The sequence below is a fragment of the Camponotus floridanus genome, unplaced genomic scaffold, assembly GCF_003227725.1.
Source record: "Camponotus floridanus strain SB8 unplaced genomic scaffold, Cflo_v7.5 scaffold122, whole genome shotgun sequence".
Lineage (NCBI taxonomy): Eukaryota > Metazoa > Arthropoda > Insecta > Hymenoptera > Formicidae > Camponotus > Camponotus floridanus.
The window spans coordinates 221,059-239,344 of NW_020229240.1; the positions used below are offsets into that span (position 1 = coordinate 221,059).

At 34.8% G+C, this 18,286-nt stretch overlaps 1 protein-coding gene across 1 annotated transcript; it reads right to left on the reverse strand.

The window, feature by feature from the left end:
- Positions 1-5,016: 5,016 nt before the first annotated feature.
- LOC112639965 lies at positions 5,017-5,904 on the reverse strand. The gene is made up of 2 exons (XM_025415541.1): positions 5,588-5,904; positions 5,017-5,332 (listed from the first exon to the last, which is right to left on the reverse strand). Exons 1-2 carry the CDS (start codon positions 5,902-5,904, stop codon positions 5,017-5,019), a joined length of 633 nt encoding a protein of 210 aa, XP_025271326.1.
- Between the last annotated feature and the right edge of the window lie 12,382 nt (positions 5,905-18,286).

Below are 18,286 nucleotides of genomic sequence, written 5' to 3' on the forward strand. Positions count from 1 at the left end.
GCGGCGCGAATCCGACGAAGGAGGAAACGGGAACCGAGTACGCGAAGGACGGCAAAAATAACAATAACTCGAAATATAATAAGAACTTGGCGCCAAGCGAGAACGACAAATTCAAGTCGCGAAAGGAATTCTCGGCCGGTTCGAAGGTTGCAGCCGTCAGAGAAGCGGAAGCGGAAGCGTCTCCGAAGTTGGCGGCGTTGAGGGCGAAGCCGACGAAGGGGATCGCGTCGAACAAGCTTAAGCGCGACCGCGCGAACGCCGAGAAATTCGCGAAATCCGCGAACGGCAAAGGCGCGCGCGCGACCAAAAAACCGATCGGCCCGACAAGGCGGCGTCGGTCAAGAACGTCGTCAGGGATGTTCAAACCGCGATCGTGTTAACGACGGTTAAAAGTAGGGCGAAAAGGACATCCGAAAGACCGGAGGGAGGCGCGCGTGGCGGCGTAGGAGCGTCGAGGAAATCGAACGCGAGAGACGCAAAAATCTCGAAAATACCGAGAAAAATCGCCGAGGAAGCGGTCCGACGGACCGTGGCGAAGTTCGAGTCGTCGAACGGAAGCGCGAGAACCGAGGGAAGATCGCGCGACGAAGACGGCGAGAACGCAAAAAGCGCTGCGGATCGCGGCGAGAAACGCGAGAAGGGAGCGAAAAACCAACACGGACGGACGACCGACGCGATCCGAAGTCCGAAAAAATCAAGGTCGTCGAGCGAAAGCGCGAAAACCGTGGGAGGATCGCGCGACGAAGGCGACGGAGTGTCGAAACGTGCCGCGAACGCGAAAACCGTGGGAGGATCGCGTAGCGAGGGCGACGACAGATCGAAACGCGTAACGAATCGCGAGGGAAAACGCGAGGGGGGCGCGAAACAAAAAATGCTTAATTCTACGAGCTTTATTATTATTATTATCGTTATTTATACTAAATAATCTTATATAATAACTTATATACAACTTATATACAACTTTATAATATTAATATAATATATTATATAATATATATTATATATTATATATTATATAACTTTATAATATTATAATATATTATAACAACTTATAGTATTAATTACTTTATTATTTAAATTATATAATTAATTACTTTATTATTTAAATTATACTACTGTAATTTTATATATGACAACCTTTATAATGCTCTAGTGTGCATTAGTGCATAAAACTAAATTTTCTCTTTTTCTCGCTATAAATCAATTGCTTTATTTCCAAAAAATTGAGATAAACACGTTAATCACATTTTATTAAATAATATTGAAAATAATTATGTGATATTAAGCGGTCTCCTCTTGTGATTCATTCAGTCCATTCATATATTAAATGATACATTTTTATTTCCGAAAATGTTTTTGTATTATTAAAGAGACATTCTGCATAAGAATATTTTTAATAATTTCAACAAGTGTTTATATAATGTTTTCTTTAAATGGATGAACAATAATATATATATTTTCACAAATATTTATAAATTGATAAAAATTTATTCTCTTTAAAAATAATATTAGTACATACAAAAATTTATATATTGTGACGTGGCCGTCACGTCGCGTACATCCGCCCCGGCAATCTTGACGGGGCGCGGACCGAGTGGCCGCGTCAAGGGTCAAGAGAGAGAGAGAACTATCGCGCTCCCCGGAGAGACGAGCGAATTAGTGTAATTGCGTGTAGTATTAATTCCTTTTTTATTATTTTGTATCATCGTCGGCTTGAGGCGCCTCACCATCGAACACCGAAGAACAGGGGAGAGCAGCATCGCCTCCCCGCGACAGCTAAGGACGACAGCCGAAGGGAAACTCATAAGAGCCGAGGATCCTGGCCCAGGGAGCCCTGCATCATGAACCCGGGCAGGGGAGAGCCGCATCGCCTCCCCACGATTGCCGGAAGCGACAGCCGTAGCGACAGCCATCCTCCAGGGGAGGATACGCCCGTGAAGGACCGCACCCGGGCCATATAAGGGCCCGCAACGGCATTCAAGCTTGGCGCTATTTCGCGCGGGGCGCGAAAATGCCTCACGTGGCGCGCGAGGCGCCAAGACCTCGCGCGTGTCGGCCGCTAATTGGCCGGGGGTCCGCGCATCCCCCTGCGCGGCCAACGACCCCGCTATCGACCCTGGATCGCGAGATCCAGGGCTCACTTTGTCGCAGCCACTCGCCTACGCCAGTCGCGAACTATTTTTGTGAGTGTGCTCTTGAGACGGAACCGAACTTGGAGGACGAGGCCGAGGATCATCCCCACAACAGGAGGAGCTCCGTCGGTGAGGTTGCCCACGTAATTTTGGTACTCCGCGAGCGTGATCGTGTCCGCTCGCCGGCCGTTCTGTCGCCGTCGCCATTACGGCTTATCGCGACCGCTCGAGCCTTCAGCCGAGTCGGTCGATTTTGTGTATTTCGGGCGACCGGAGACAAGCGACCGAGGAAGCGCGGACACTAGTGACGGAAGTGCGTATCGTAGGGTAATTCTCGTCTCTCTCCGGGTATCAGGGTGCGTAATACGCGTAGCATTCGACCATCGGGTATCGACCGCGTGCGTCGTAAATCGCGAGAAATGCGTAGTTCGTACGGGCTGTCGTTTGGTTGTCGAAGCCGCGTCTCGCACCTCTGAAATATGTCTCAGAGCGAGTCTGTGGAAGTAATTATTCGTGATTAATGAGTCTTCGTGTATTTTAATTGTCGTTCGTGAATCTTGCGCGAACCTGAGTATTATTGTCGCGTCTATTGTGTGCGTGTGAGCTATCCGTCTCGCAAGAAGGAACGTAATTCCTCGAAATTGTCGCGGTGTGCGGGTATCGCACGATTCTAAGTATTGAGATCTGAGGTCAGGAAATTCCTGGCGAATATCGCGGCTATCGAAGGAGGCGCGGTGCGGGACTGTCGCCCGGCCCTCCTTATCTCCTGGATACGAGAGGCTAATTAATTCTCACGCTGTCGAAGGTATCGGGGGTGTGACACGACATTGTCGTATCGCCCCGATTGCCAGTAGGAGTAAGTTGCGAGCGTTGCCGACAAAGGCGGAAAAATCTCCGACCGCCGCCGGCTAACGAACTTCGCCATCGTCCGCCCATCGTATGCGAGATCTCTCCTCGCGGAATTCGTATGTTTTCGCTTATTGCGTAACTAGTCGGCCGTATTATTTCTGGGTTGTCGACTTCGAGTACGCTCGGAGGAAATTGCGAGATACGCAGCTAATTATTAAGATCTCCGCGAGGCTGTCGAAGCTGTGAATTATAGGCCGGTATGATCGCTCTCTCTCTCTCTCGCGTAAGATACGACCGTTACTGAGAATTCGAATTATCAAATTCAGTTACATCAATTATTGTTCTCCGGAGCTTCGACTTTAGGAAGCCGCCGTAACAGACGTTCTTTGTTAGACCGACCGAGACTATCGCGCGATTTTCGAGCGTTTCGAGAATCATTGTCCGTTCATGTCTAGTACGTTATTTCTGTTTTCATTCTGTAGCGATGTTTACTTCTTTTTGTTAATCACCGTTCCGATTATTTACGTGCTTAATAAACCTGTTATTTTCTTATTTATTAAATCTCACGTTCTTTATTTGACTGGCGATCGTCCGTAATTTCTGTGTTCGTCTTTGTCCGTTAATTCAATAAGCTCGCTCAATCAATTCACTTTTTCTTGCAAACCCCGCCCCTCTACCGTTAGGCGAGCTAGCCAGCCCGTGGCGAAGCGGGCTGTCGTATTCTTTCGCGTTTTTCGAAGAATTCGTGAAACTGGTACGTGAGAGACCGTACCTGGCGCCCAGTTCTGAGGTAACGAGACGGCCTTCGCTCCGCCGCGGCTCGCGCGCGGACAACCTCCATCCCTGTCCCGCCGATCGCGAGTACATAAAACCCTTGTGTTTTTGACGGCGCTTCCGCTCCCCCGCGAGAATCAAAATTTAGAATTGAAAAAGCGTCGCAATATATAATTTGAAATAGGAAGGAGCTCTAAAACATAATGTAAAAAAGGCTTGAAAGAAAATTATAATTGTATGTGTTAATATTTATGAATTTACAGAATAGTTAATACTAATTAATACATTAAAGTGCAAATCTTACATAAGATACAAAAATATTTATGTCGAATGTTTAATGAAATATCGTAAAGATCAAACATTCCAATATTAATATCGGTTTAAAATTTATTCCTCTATAATTTATTTATATCAGTTTGATAATATCTATTGAATTCAATAAATCATCTTTTTAATGTCACTTCTAATATAATACTTTCGAGAAAAAATTTGAAGTTTGATCTAATTTTCCCTGTATTGCAACAACAGAGTATTAAAATCAATGGATAGTTAATTCTTTAACTACCATCAATTGTTGTCGTCATTAGACGGCGAAATTTTATGAAACACAGCTGTCGTCAATAATTACTTTATGATATGTTGTGACGCCTATTTCAATTTCAGTATTAAGGGGTAACACTACCTTGTGTGGTCAAAATCAAGGTTCATTTTTTCGAATTTATTGTGGGAAGGCAAAACAATTTATTGAAATTCAGTTTTTTAGACATCATTATACATCTCTTATAGTATATAAAAAAATTTTTTTTAAGTCATTTAAAAACAAAATGGCAGCACAACATCTGTCGGAATGAAACATCTTTCTTTTTAAGACCTCCCTGGCCGTAAACCTACAGGTCGCAATTGTGCATCTAGAATAAAAAACAAAAAAGATTTTGAAATTATATCAAAAAATCTAGTGAACGCCCGTAGAACTTTTCAAAATATTGATTTTTAAAAAAATGGCGTCAGTTTAAAAAAAGAAACACGTTTTTACGGAAAGAATCGGCCGAAAATCGGCTATAAAGTCAGTAAATTTTCATAAATCAAAAAGTTCTACGGGCGTTCACTAGAAAATTTAATTTTTTAGCTACAGTTAAAATTTCCAGTCGATTGGTTGAAAATTGTAGGCGCTAGCTTTACGGCCAGCTCGAAAAACATGGTTTCGAGTAAAACGCGTTTAAAGTTTCAACACGTATATTTCAATGTAATTTTTTATTTACCACTAATCGGCGATGCCTGGGCTATACAATTGTCCTTCTAAATTTTCGTGCTCCTCATCCTTCCTTGACGATAATGATGTTGAGCGAGCTTCTCTCGCCTCTACGGACAGGGAACGCTCAGATAGCGTGATGCGCGCGGCGTTGGCTTCCGAGCAGAAATTATAGCAACTCAGTCCGATTAAAATGCCCATTTGCTTCATAACTTGCATAATTCCGAAAAATCCATCGTTGAAATATAAAACTGCGAGATTCACAGCAATATCGAGTACAGATTTGCTGCTGGAACTTGACTTGGGAGCCATCGACCACACGAGCGAGTTGAAACTTTCGTTTGAGTTCTGTGTGAACCCGCCCAAGCAACGCGATAGCAAATCATCCCTACTCAATTCTTCATACACAGGCTTTATAGCTTTAAAAACTTCATCGCTCATTGCTGGATTATGCTTGAACTCGTTGGTGTTTCCCACGATTGCTTTCTGTAGCTGCCAAGCACACCACGACTTCGGGCCTTCCGGGCAAAAATGATGTTGCGGTTTCTCATCGGTAGAAATTTTGTGATAGAGTGTTGCCCAAATGGCTTTCTTCATGTCCTCGATTGAGTTACAGTGTCTACGGATAGCCAATCCGTAGTAAATACTTAATTCATCTATTAATTTGCCCGTTAATTTACCTCTACCGCTCAATCCTTTTGTATTACTCACCAATTTTCGAAGCCTGGTGCCCATTCTTTTCTGAACGTGATCAATACATTCTTTTTTTTTGACATTTGGATTCTGCTCAACAATAGCCTTGAAAGTCTTACAATCACCATCACCTACATAATTAATATAAGAAACACCATTCTTTTCATCCGCGCGAGCAAACATCTCAGTCGCGGCGTCTACTTCCATTTTTCCTGCTGATCCCTCGTGATTCGCCTCGCACATCGACTCATGATTTTTCTTCCACTCTTCGTACTCAGCTGTGTTTTCTTTTGATTTTCAGTGCAAGCATGTTTTACAAAACTTACTTTTTACCAAAACGTCAACAACTTTCCCACTGAACCATCCAATAAGCGAAACGACTCCGAATAGTGACGAAAAACCTCGACGACGCCACGAGCCATCACCTGAGACTGTAATACCGTTGTTTTCGCCTTTTTCTACAGATTTTATTTTCTCTTGTTGCGCAGCATTTTTCATGGAAAAAAAACAAACAGACTCGGATATCTCGCGGAAAGTTTTGATGATTTCATTGTAGCTTTTTTGAAATATTGGTTGAGGCAAATCCATAAACGCACAGAACTTTTTTATTCCATTTAAACCGATTCCTAACAAACGCATTGCCAAAACCATTCGTCTATTTACTTCATACGCTTTATTATTAATTTTTAGGCAACTATTTATGTGCACTGGTTCACATGTCTCACAGCTGATAACGATTTTAAAGCCTAATTTGTTTGTTTGCTTCAGTGAATTTCACTGGCTTGTGGCACGTATGGCACACCAACACTTCCGATAGAGCAGAGAAAACTGATGCGAAACATAGTAAACGATAGCCAAAAGTGCTATCGTAATCAATATCATACTCATTTTCCGATAACTTCAATTTTTTAGAGGACGTGCCAACGCTCTCAGCCGACTGCTCTAGCAGATATCGATTTTTCGGGGTGCCGCCTCTCACACCTTTTCTTTTCACTGTTGCTTGGCTACTTTTCGTTCCTTTGCGTGATTTTCTGTCACTTGTATACATTTTTGATCAAAATTATACAAAAATATCGAATAAAAACTCAACAGAACCAAGAAACACGTGCTTCTTACGAGAGCAAGCAAAACTACTTCTAACGGTTTTTCTGGCGTCAGCTGTTGTTCTAGCTTAAAAATTCGGGTAGTAGAGACATCAACAATAGTTTCATTTTCAAGTTTTATCCTACTGATGTAAATATAATATGTTTACGAAGGAATAGTGACCCCTACTGTACCGTTATGGAACGTGCCCTAATTACTCGTTAAATAGCATCGTGACTTTACTCGGAAAACCGAATTTTTCGGCCACTTTAAAAATTTTCCTCCACATAAAATGTTTTGGGCATCATTTTTGGATAGTTAAGGAAGAATTTAAGCCAATAAAAAAAAATGGTTAAAAAAAATTTACAAGGTAGTGTTACCCCTTAATGATTCTGTTTATGTGATGTTATCTCGGGTCTGCAATGATTTATTTTATTCATTCAATAATTCATTTTATTTATTTATATTACGAATCTCTCTCTCTCTCTCATTCTAAATTATCTAAATTTTTAAATTACATTAATATAACATATAAAATATTCTGGATTTTATTTTAATATACTTAAAATATCTATAAAATGTTCTCGTATTAATTAATACTTTTATAGAGATAGTAATATTTTATAAATTGCTTCACAATAATATATTATTTAGATATTTTATGCATAAAGTTCCATGATGAATTATTTAATAAATAGTCAATTTTAATCAATAAATTAAAATATTTCTATAATTTAATATTCTGTGTTAGTGTATATTTTATAATATAAAAAATATCTCGGCAACGAATTATCGATATTTTGTACATAAAAATATCAAGGTAAGATAATCGAAAAATGAATGGTTTATTAGATATTTATGGTTTATGTAAAATTAAGAAATTATTTCAAGCCTTATAACTCAAAAAGTATTTAATGAAAAGGTACTTTATTATAGTGTTTTGGAAAGCTCTCGAGGTCAACTATAAGAATATACAATCAAAAATAGGGGTTTCCATTTAAAAACTTTTAATTGATTTTTCCGTGTCCTTAACAACACTATCCAAGGTCACATTAACCATGCTATGTAATGCGCCCCTTAAAGTCCTACAACTTTTGTTCGGAACATTTTTCAAGTAAATGCGTATTTTTCGAAATACCAGCCTGATACGGTCGCTCTGATACACCCTGTATAAGATACAATAACATGTTAAAATATTTCCACAATGAATTAACCTAGTATCCTACCTTGGCAACATAAACAGTGAGTTGATGATTTTGTTTTACGGTCTTGTTATGTGAATTTAAATTTGTATATACTTTATTACTAGATAAATTCCAAATTATATATTATATTATATATAAATTATATTATATTATATATAAATTTATATATAATATAATCCTCTCATGGAGTGCACCTTGTCGAGGTGGGAGGGCTTAGTAGAGGGCTTGGATAGTGCCTTGAGTTTTATCTTAAATTTTTCTATTTATGATAAATCATAAGGAGCCTGAACGAGAAGCTAAGTACCCTTTCGTGTCGACGGTGCCATCAAAGTCGACTTAGTGATGGTCACGCTCTACTTCGTCAAGTGATTCGGACCGAATTGGTTAGAATTCGATCGATTGCTCGAAATGGTCGTCAATGGGTCTTTCAAAATTAAATATTATAGAATTTGAATTCGGAAAAGCGCGATAAAACAATCGAATAAATTCAAATAATTAGCTCTGTGATGAATTGTTTAATAAATAATCAATTTTAATCAATAAATTAAAATACTTCTATAATTTAATATTCCGCGTTAGTGTATATTTTATAATATAAAAAATATCTAGGCAACGAATTATCGATAATACGATGTTCGACTTTGGCAATATAAAATGTAAACAGTAACGCGCTATGTTAGGGCTTCGTCATCATTCGCACGGTGACACTCGAGTAATAAAGTAGTGGTGCGAAACGCCTCATATATTGTAATTTAAACACGACTACGATTAGTATCGAAACATAATTTGCTTTAATTATTAATAATTAAAAATTAATTAACTTCTGATAAACGACATAAAAATGTTCCGCAACGATAAATCTTTATCGAATCGCAATCATTCATTACTACGAATAAAAATTGAAATAGGAAATACATAAAAGGGGATAAGAGAATTAATTATGTTATGATCTTTCAATCATTAATACTTATTATAATAATATTTCTTTAAAAATATTATAATTAAATATGAAATTAATATTTCGACCAATGCTTTAAATTTTCTTAATCGGCAATTCTTGTTAATACAATAGTTCTGCTTAATCGGCAATTCTTGTTAATACAATAGTTATATATCACGATATATATATATATATATTAATTTAATCTTTTAATCTTACGATACATTAATATGTTAGATATACAGGGTGACCCATTTTAACTTAGGCAGCCAAATAACTCGAAAAATAAGCACACTACGAAAAAATGGTTAGAATCAAAATTTCGTCATTTCAAGGGGGACGTACAATGACGTTAAAATCAACCCCCCCACCCCTCTCCCTGGGCGGTGAGGGGGGGCAAGTTTGAAATCTTAAATGGAACCCCCTATTTTTCATTGCATATTCTTGTAGCTTATCTCGAGAGCTTTCCAAAACACTATAATTAAGTACCTTTTTATTAAGTACTTTTTGAGTTATAAGGCTTAAAATAATTTCTTAATTTTACATAAACCATAAAATATCTAGTAAACCATTCATTTTTCGATTATCTTACCTTCATATTTTTATGTACAAAATAATGAGAGGAATCAATTGGTGTAAAGAAAACATACAGTTGTTTTTAAGAAAAAATATGGAATTGTTAATTGCAAATTACATATTTTTTCTTAGAAACAACTATGTGTTTTCTTTACACCAATTGATTCCTCTCATTATTTTGTACATAAAAGTATGAAGGTAAGATAATCGAAAAATGAATGGTTTACTAGATATTTTATGGTTTATGTAAAATTAAGAAATTATTTCAAGCCTTATAACTCAAAAAGTACTTAATAAAAAGGTACTTAATTATAGTGTTTTGGAAAGCTCTCGAGATAAGCTACAAGAATATGCAATGAAAAATAGGGGGTTCCATTTAAGATTTCAAACTTGCCCCCCCTCACCGCCCAGGGAGAGGGGTGGGGAGGCTGATTTTAACGTCATTGTACGTCCCCCTCGAAATGACGAAATTTTGATTCTAACCATTTTTTCGTAGTGTGCTTATTTTTCGAGTTATTTGGCTGCCTAAGTTAAAATGGGTCACCCTGTATAAGATACATTAACATGTTAAAATATTTCCACAATGAATTATCCTAATATCCTACCTTGGCGACAGTGAGCTGATGGTTTTGTTTTACGGTCTTGTTATGTGAATTTAAATTTGTATACTTTATTACTAGATAAATTCCAAATTATATATTATATTATATAATATAACCCTCCCATAGGGTGCACCTTGTCGCGATGGGAGGGCTTAGTACTTAGATGGTGCCTTGAGTTTTATCTTAAATTTTTCTATTTATGATAAATTTAAGGAGCCTGAAGGGGAAACTATCTTTTCGCGTCGTCGGTGCCGTCAACGTGCCGCAGACGGCGACGATTCGTCACTGCGTTTTCGCATTGTAATATTTTCGCATTATCGAGCTTCATGCTCAAGTCGGCTTAGTGATGGTCACGCTCTACTTCGTCAAATGATTCAAGCCGAATCAGTTAGAATTCGATCGATTGCTCGGAATGGTCGTCAATGAGTCTTTTAAAATGCAAAATTAAATATTATAGAATTTGAATTCGGAAAAGCGCGATAAAACAATCGAATAAATTTAAATAATTAGCTCCGTGATGAAATGTTTAATAAATAATCAATTTTAATCAATAAATTAAAATACTTCTATAATTTAATATTCCGCTCGTGTATATTTTATAGTATATAAAATATTTCGGGAACGAATTATCAATAATATTATGTTCGATTTTGACGACGTAAACAATAGCGTGCTATTGTTTGTATATTATGGTATTGCTATCATTTGCTTGATGACATTCGAGCAGTAAAGTTTAGATATTTTCCGATATCTGTGGGCGTAAAGTAATATTCTTTATCTAGGGGTAGTTTAGGTTTATTTATATTGTGATATTTTGCAATATTTTGCGATATTTATGGGCGCAGTGTAATATTAATTATCTACGTATAGATTTAATTACGTATAGATTTAATGCGATATTTTACGATATTTTGCGACATCTTGGGGTGCAGAGTATTATTCTGTATCTAGGGGTAGTTTAGGTTTATTTATATTGCGATATTTTGCGATATTTGGGGGCGCAGACTATTATTTTGCATTTAGGGGTAGTTTAGATTTGTAATGATGCACCTCCAGTGCACGTTACGAATTTCCGGAACGAAACTACCGCCAGGAAAAGATCCGCCGAATTTCCGTTAAAGTTCGAGCATTTCGAACGGGCTAAAACCGAACCGAGGAAAGCCAAAGGCACCCGATTTACCTCGGATAGAAACCCCGTTTTTAATCGCTCGGTGGGGGGGCACCTGTTTTTGTACGCCGGCGCGAGACTAATTAGCCGGGGTATAAAAGGGCCCTCGAGTAAAATCTAGAGACAGATTCCAATTCCGCTTACTCCAAGCCAAAAATCCAGATCCCGAAGCAAAGCCAGCCAAGCTCCGAACAGAAGGTAGAGCGTACTCTGCCTCAGCTGAGTTCTCTCAGTTTCGGATTTAGGGCCGCGCTTCCTAGACTCGAATTACTCTGCCTAAGGGAAACCGCGCTGGAGAGTGCTCCGGCACCGTCGAGAAATCTCGACCCCGGCAACACATCCCGCCACCGTACCGCCGTTGCAAATTATCAGGAGGTAGAGAGCAGAGCTGCCTCCGACGAGTGCTCTCGTTCGCACGGCGGAATCCCGCGACTTCCATCCCCCGCGAAAGATTTAATAGAAATCGAAATCAAATTCACGAAAGCCGAGCGTCTCAAATATAAACCATTATAAAGGCCGAGATACGCGCCGCGATTCACGAGGGCATTGCTCTCAGGCGAAACAACAACACAGCTGACGCGTTTTTGTTGTACACACAACGGATTTTAAACGCAATTCCCGAACTTTGCGTGATATTAATGAAGCCGACCTATCGCAATATCTTAACGTTACCGAATTACCGCATTATATATAAACGATACCGTTCTATCGCAACATATTAACGATACCGAATTACCGCATTATACATATATATAAACGCTACCGATCTACCGCATCATATAAACGATACCGAGCTACCGAATTATACACCGGATACCGTTGCCCTCGATTGATTCTCACGCGCAAAAACTCATACCGAAAGTCACGCTGCATCCGTTCTCGCATTTATATACACGCGTTCCCGCATTTATATGTATACTCGCGTTCTGACATTTATACACACACGTTCTTACATTTACACACACACATTCTCGCATTTATACTATACTATGCCCACACTCTGTACTCTCTTCTTTTCTTTTTTTTTTTATAGTAAAGACGTCTTCTTTTTTTGTTTTCGCAACACCGAGAATAATTATTCGTAGCTTGCCTATCCGAAATCACGAATCCTGATCCCGACTGCAACTATCCGACACCGCTTCGCGGAAGTCGTCCGTGACAGATTTATTTATATATTGCAATATTTTGCGATATTTTGTGGCGTAGTTTTATTTTCATTAAGGAAAATATCTAAAATAATGATGCGAAATGCTTCGTATGTTAATTAAATGTATAATAAATAATCATTTAATTAATCTATAAATTGAAAAACTTCTACAATTTAATATTTTCATATTTATTATATGTTACGGCTTCGTTATCATTCACACGGTGATACTCGAGCAATAAAGTAATGCTCCGAAACGCTTCGCATATTGTCGAATATTTTTTCTAAATACGATTGAAATTAGTATTGAAACATTATTAGATATAACTATTAATAATTATAATTTAATTAACTTATGATAAAGGACATGAAACTGTATCGCAACGATATATCTTTACCAAATCGCAGTCATTAATTACTATGAATTAAAATTGAAACAAGGGATATATAAAAGAATTAATTTTGTTATGATCTTTCGATTATTGATGTTTATTATAATAATTTACATAACGATACTTATTGGAATTAAATAAATTTCGACCAATGCTTTAAATTTTCTTAATCGGCAATCACTCATAGAATATTTCAACGTGAAATTATAACAATAAGTATAAATCGACCTTGGCGATATAAACATTGTGGTTATAAATATTGTGGTTTTTGACTTATGGTCATTCGCACAGGAACCTTAAGCAGTAAAGTAGTGATGTGAGACGTTTCATATATTTTCAAATTCTTTTCTTTCTTGGACGTTGCGATATAAACAGTATCGCGGTAATGTTTTTGACTTACAATCATTCGCATAGTGGCTGAAGGTAAATATCTATTATTTGTATATTAATTGTTATGAATCGTTAACTTATTATAAACGAACAATAATTCGATCTTATTATTTAAATGAATTAAAAAGAAAGATTTATAAAACTCAAAATTTTCTATTTAAAAGACAGTTTCAAAAATTTATAAAATTTTTCCATACGTGTTTATCTGCTTATTATTTTACACATCGGACATAAAATTCCGCGCAATAAAAATTTTTTGAAATATTAATTGTATTTGGTGAGTATTATTATAAATGAATTTTATATTTGTATGTTACAGGCTTCGATAATAACAACTTTAACTTTTAACTAGCTTCGATAATAACAACTTTGCTGTTGCGCATCAGTGCCGGTGAGTACGAAAAACTTTTATTTAACTTTAGGTAACGGATTCGTAGAGAGAGTTTAGATGTAGATGCAAATGTAGATTATAGATTGCAGATAAATTCGTTGCCTTAAAATGGATGAGCTAGGAACGATTAAATTAAATAAATTAATAAAATTCTTATGAGAGTAGCAGGTATTAAGTAACACTAAAAATTAATCTACTAAATTAGGCAAAGATTACTGCTACGGCAAAGGTGTACTATGCAAATAAAATTTAAGAAAATAAACTTAAACTTTAGTCGCTAATATTCATGTTTATAATATGAAAATATGTACAATTTGGTGTTCGCATACGTTTCGTCCTATTCCAGAACCTTCTCAATGCTGATGGCGAAAATTATAAAAACAAATTACATAAAAAACCATGTGAAACTGAACGCATCTTATGCCGGCGTAATATTAATAAAATTCTTATGAGAGTAGCAGGTATTAAGTAACACTAAAAATTAATCTACTAAATTAGGCAAAGATTACTGCTACGGCAAAGGTGTACTATGCAAATAAAATTTAAGAAAATAAACTTAAACTTTAGTCGTTAATATTCATGTTTATAATATGAAAATATGTACAATTTCGTGCTCGCATACGTTTCGTCCTATTCCAGGACCTTCTCAATGCTGATGGCGAAAATTATAAAAACAAATTACATAAAAAACCATGTGAAACTGAACGCATCTTATGCCGGCGTAATATTAATAAAATTCTTATGAGAGTAGCAGGTATTAAGTAACACTAAAAATTAATCTACTAAATTAGGCAAAGATTACTGCTACGGCAAAGGTGTACTATGCAAATAAAATTTAAAAAAATAAACTTAAACTTTAGTCGTTAATATTCATGTTTATAATATGAAAATATGTACAATTTCGTGCTCGCATACGTTTCGTCCTATTCCAGGACCTTCTCAATGTATGCGAACACGAAATTGTACATATTTTCATATTATAAACATGAATATTAACGACTAAAGTTTAAGTTTATTTTCTTAAATTTTATTTGCATAGTACACCTTTGCCGTAGCAGTAATCTTTGCCTAATTTAATAGATTAATTTTTAGTGTTAAATAAATTAAATTAAATAATTAAATTTAATTAATTTAATTAAATTAAATAAGTTTAATAAGTTCTTCCGAACTTATGCTTTACATCTATTGAGAAAATATATTAAAATATTAATGGAAAAAAAGGAGATCAAGAAAATATTTTTTTGTAAAGATTTTGTCTAATTTATTAAATAAAGGACACGCATTAACAATTATTAATTTTATCAATTCTTGATGCTAATTTATTCTTATAATACGCATTTATCTTCTAATTGCTCATAACTTATCCATCGTAGAATTTGTTTGTAGATATTGTTTTTAAACTTTAATTTAATATAAAGCCAAATGATTAATTAATTAAATAACTTGTAATATGATAAATACATTAATTTTATATTTTGTTATAAAATATAATTTATAGAAATTTGTAGTAATTTGGCTTTATTTCAGTTAAAATAAAGTTATATTTAACAAACGATCGTGAAATCGAACGATCGTTACTAAATGAGCGTAAATATTTCACGCTCTTTTGCCCGTAATTATCCGGCAGAAGAAGAAGTAATTATCTCCTTCTTCAATCTCTGATTAGAGATCGAGAAAGAAAGTGGCTAGAATCAACGAAAGATGGGTTCAACTGACCTGAAGATTAGGATATGTGATTAGGGCACGCGGTTAGGGCAAGCGACTAAAATATATACATGATTAGGTGAGATGATGATTAGAGATAGATTCTTAAAATCTCGAATAATTTTAGTTAATCAGGAAATAGGATTGTTAAGGCTATTAAGAAAAATCATTAGAATTCTTCTATTAATATTAGAATTGTTAGGGCTCCTAAGATCATTAGAATTTTGTAATAGTAAGATTGTTAGAGCTATTATAATTATTCGAATTCTTTAATAGTAGGATTGTTAGGGCTATTAAAAAAGATTCATTCTTTCTTTTAATATTCCAATAATTCTAGGAGTAAATTAAAATTATTTTAATTAAGTTGAATTTATTTTTAAAAACGTTGTGAAAATAAATATAACATATTTTAAAAATAAAAATGTTTGAAAGTGTTTAAAAGTGAAATTTAAATTATCAAAATTATCTTCAGAAATATTAAAGAAATTGCATAATTATTAACGTTTGAGAAATCTTAACATGTTGTGTTTTATTTAAAAACTTAAAAATATATGTGCATTAAATCAAATATAATATTTAATCCAAATGTTAATGCTATCAATATCAAATTATTATATCTATTATCTCTTATTAAATATTGGAATAAATGGAATATTATTATTTGATATTGATAGGATCATAAATTTGTAAATTGTAAATTGTAAATTATAAATAGTTATAATTGTATTTTATAATCTAACATTGATATTTTAATTGTAAAATACAATACAGTTATGACTATAATTATATTATATAAAATTGTATTTACGATTGTTAATTCTTATGTAAATCACATGAAAAATTATCGAAAATATACGTATAATGATTACATAATAGTAATTAACATAACAGTAATTCATTAAATTAAAGTATTTGTATCTGTAGTATATATTTTTGGAATATTCATAAAAGAATAATGGTTTGTATTTTCATGTCAAAGAGTCATTAATAAATTCGGAAAATTTTTATATAAAATGTAAAAGTTTGATGCTAAATTAATGATTAAATATAAGTATTATAAAATTTGACAGACACTTTCGTTACAGAATCGCGAGTCAGTTATTATAAATTTAATAATATGCTTTCCGTTAGCTTTATTTATTTATGAATTTGATATCGCGCGAAACTGAATATTCTTAAAATAAATTATTAAATTATGATTGCGAAAATACCATGTTCTTCCCGCGTTCTCTTCGCGTCCTTATACAAGATTTTCATTTTAACAGAAGAATTTTATCATTGTCCTTCTCGTCGGATAATATTCCTAAATATTGCTAATTAAATATAAAGAAATGTCAAATAAGAGAGTAAAGATTGCAAGATTGTGATTAATCAATGATTAAATATTAGCTTTATAAAATTAAACGATCACCTTCGATATTAAGGAATCGCGAGTTAATTATTATGAATTTAATAATTTATTTTTTCAGTTATATTTATATTTACAAATTTTTTTTTCGTTTCGAAATATATTCATAAATAAATTAATAAATTACCGTTGCGAAAACACCGTATTTTTCTCGCGTTCTTTTTCGCGTTTCTAGACGAGATTGTCGTTTTAATAAAAGAGTCATAGTTATTCCTTCCGTTAAATAAACGTTAATCAAAATTACGTGGCTATTAAAAATTGAAAAAGGGGATATATAAAAAGGGATAAGAGAATTAATTATGTAATGATCTTTCGATCATTGCTGTTAATTATAATATTTCTTTAACAATATTAAAATTAAATATATTTCGAACAAGGCTCTAAATTTTCTCAATCCTTGTTAATTAAACAATATACAATTTAATCGATTAAGTTATAGGAATTTAAAATATTAAATAATCGCTACGATCGTTGCTATTTTTACAGACAATAATTATTATTTTAATATTTAAAGTCACAAATATATTTCATCCATGTTATCTTATCGTTCTACTTGACAATGTAAACATAATTTGGATTGTGAGAAAACACGAAGTAAAACAATCGAATTGTAAATGCAAATAATTAGCATAACGAAAAACTAATAATTACAATAACAATTACGATAACGATACGATACGGAAACGATACGATAACGATACGGGACGGTAATGATACGATACAGTAACGATACGATACGGTAACGTTACGATACGATACGATACGATACGGTAAAGATACGATACGGTAACGATACGATACGATACGTTATATTCCAATAATCCTAGGGGTAAGTTATTTTAATTAATTTTAATTAATTTTAAAAGACGTTGTGAAAATAAATATAACATGTTTTAAAAATAAAAATATTTTAAAAGTAAAATTTAAATTATCGAAATTATTTTCAGAAATATTAAAGAAATTGCACAATTATTAACATTTAAGAAATCTTAACATGTTATATTTTATTTTAAAACTTAAAAAATATGTGTATTAAATCAAATATGTATAATATTAAATCCAAATGTTATTGCTATCAAATTATCGTATTGATGTTATTAAATATTTGAATAAATGGAATATTATTATACGTAGAAGCGTGCGGAAAAATTTAGAAGAACATTATTCGAGTTCTAATTCGTCCGAGGAACACGAACTGAGTAATAACGATAATTCGATACAAGACGGACCAAGTCGCGTTACAGTACGAAGAAATTATTCACCGATATCAATTGATATTAGTTTATTCGAGCCACGTGCGCAAGTAAATATAAACAACGAAGCCGTCGATAGAGAAATCGAGCACATGCGAACGCAACAGGCCGAACTAAACGTAGCCGTGGTCTATGAGGACGCAGGTCAGCCGGCCGAAAGAACGAGTAACGTATTACTCGCCGAACTCGTACACAGTTTCCGCGAAATGCAAACCGAAATGCAGTACATGCGCGAACAAATGCGAAATATATAAACCGCACAAACAAATTTAAACGGAACGCGAGTAAATGCAAACACTGTCCCACTCGACGTAACGTACGGACGCACTC

Excerpts from the sequence above, each read along its gene's own strand:
- LOC112639965 (XM_025415541.1), bottom strand. The coding sequence starts at position 5,904 with ATGGAAGTAGACGCCGCGACTGAGATGTTTGCTCGCGCGGATGAAAAG. Across the intron at positions 5,333-5,587 it reads GAGGACATGAAGAAAGCCAT|CTCGCTCGTGTGGTCGATGG; the intron begins TTGGGCAACACT and ends CGAAAGTTTCAA.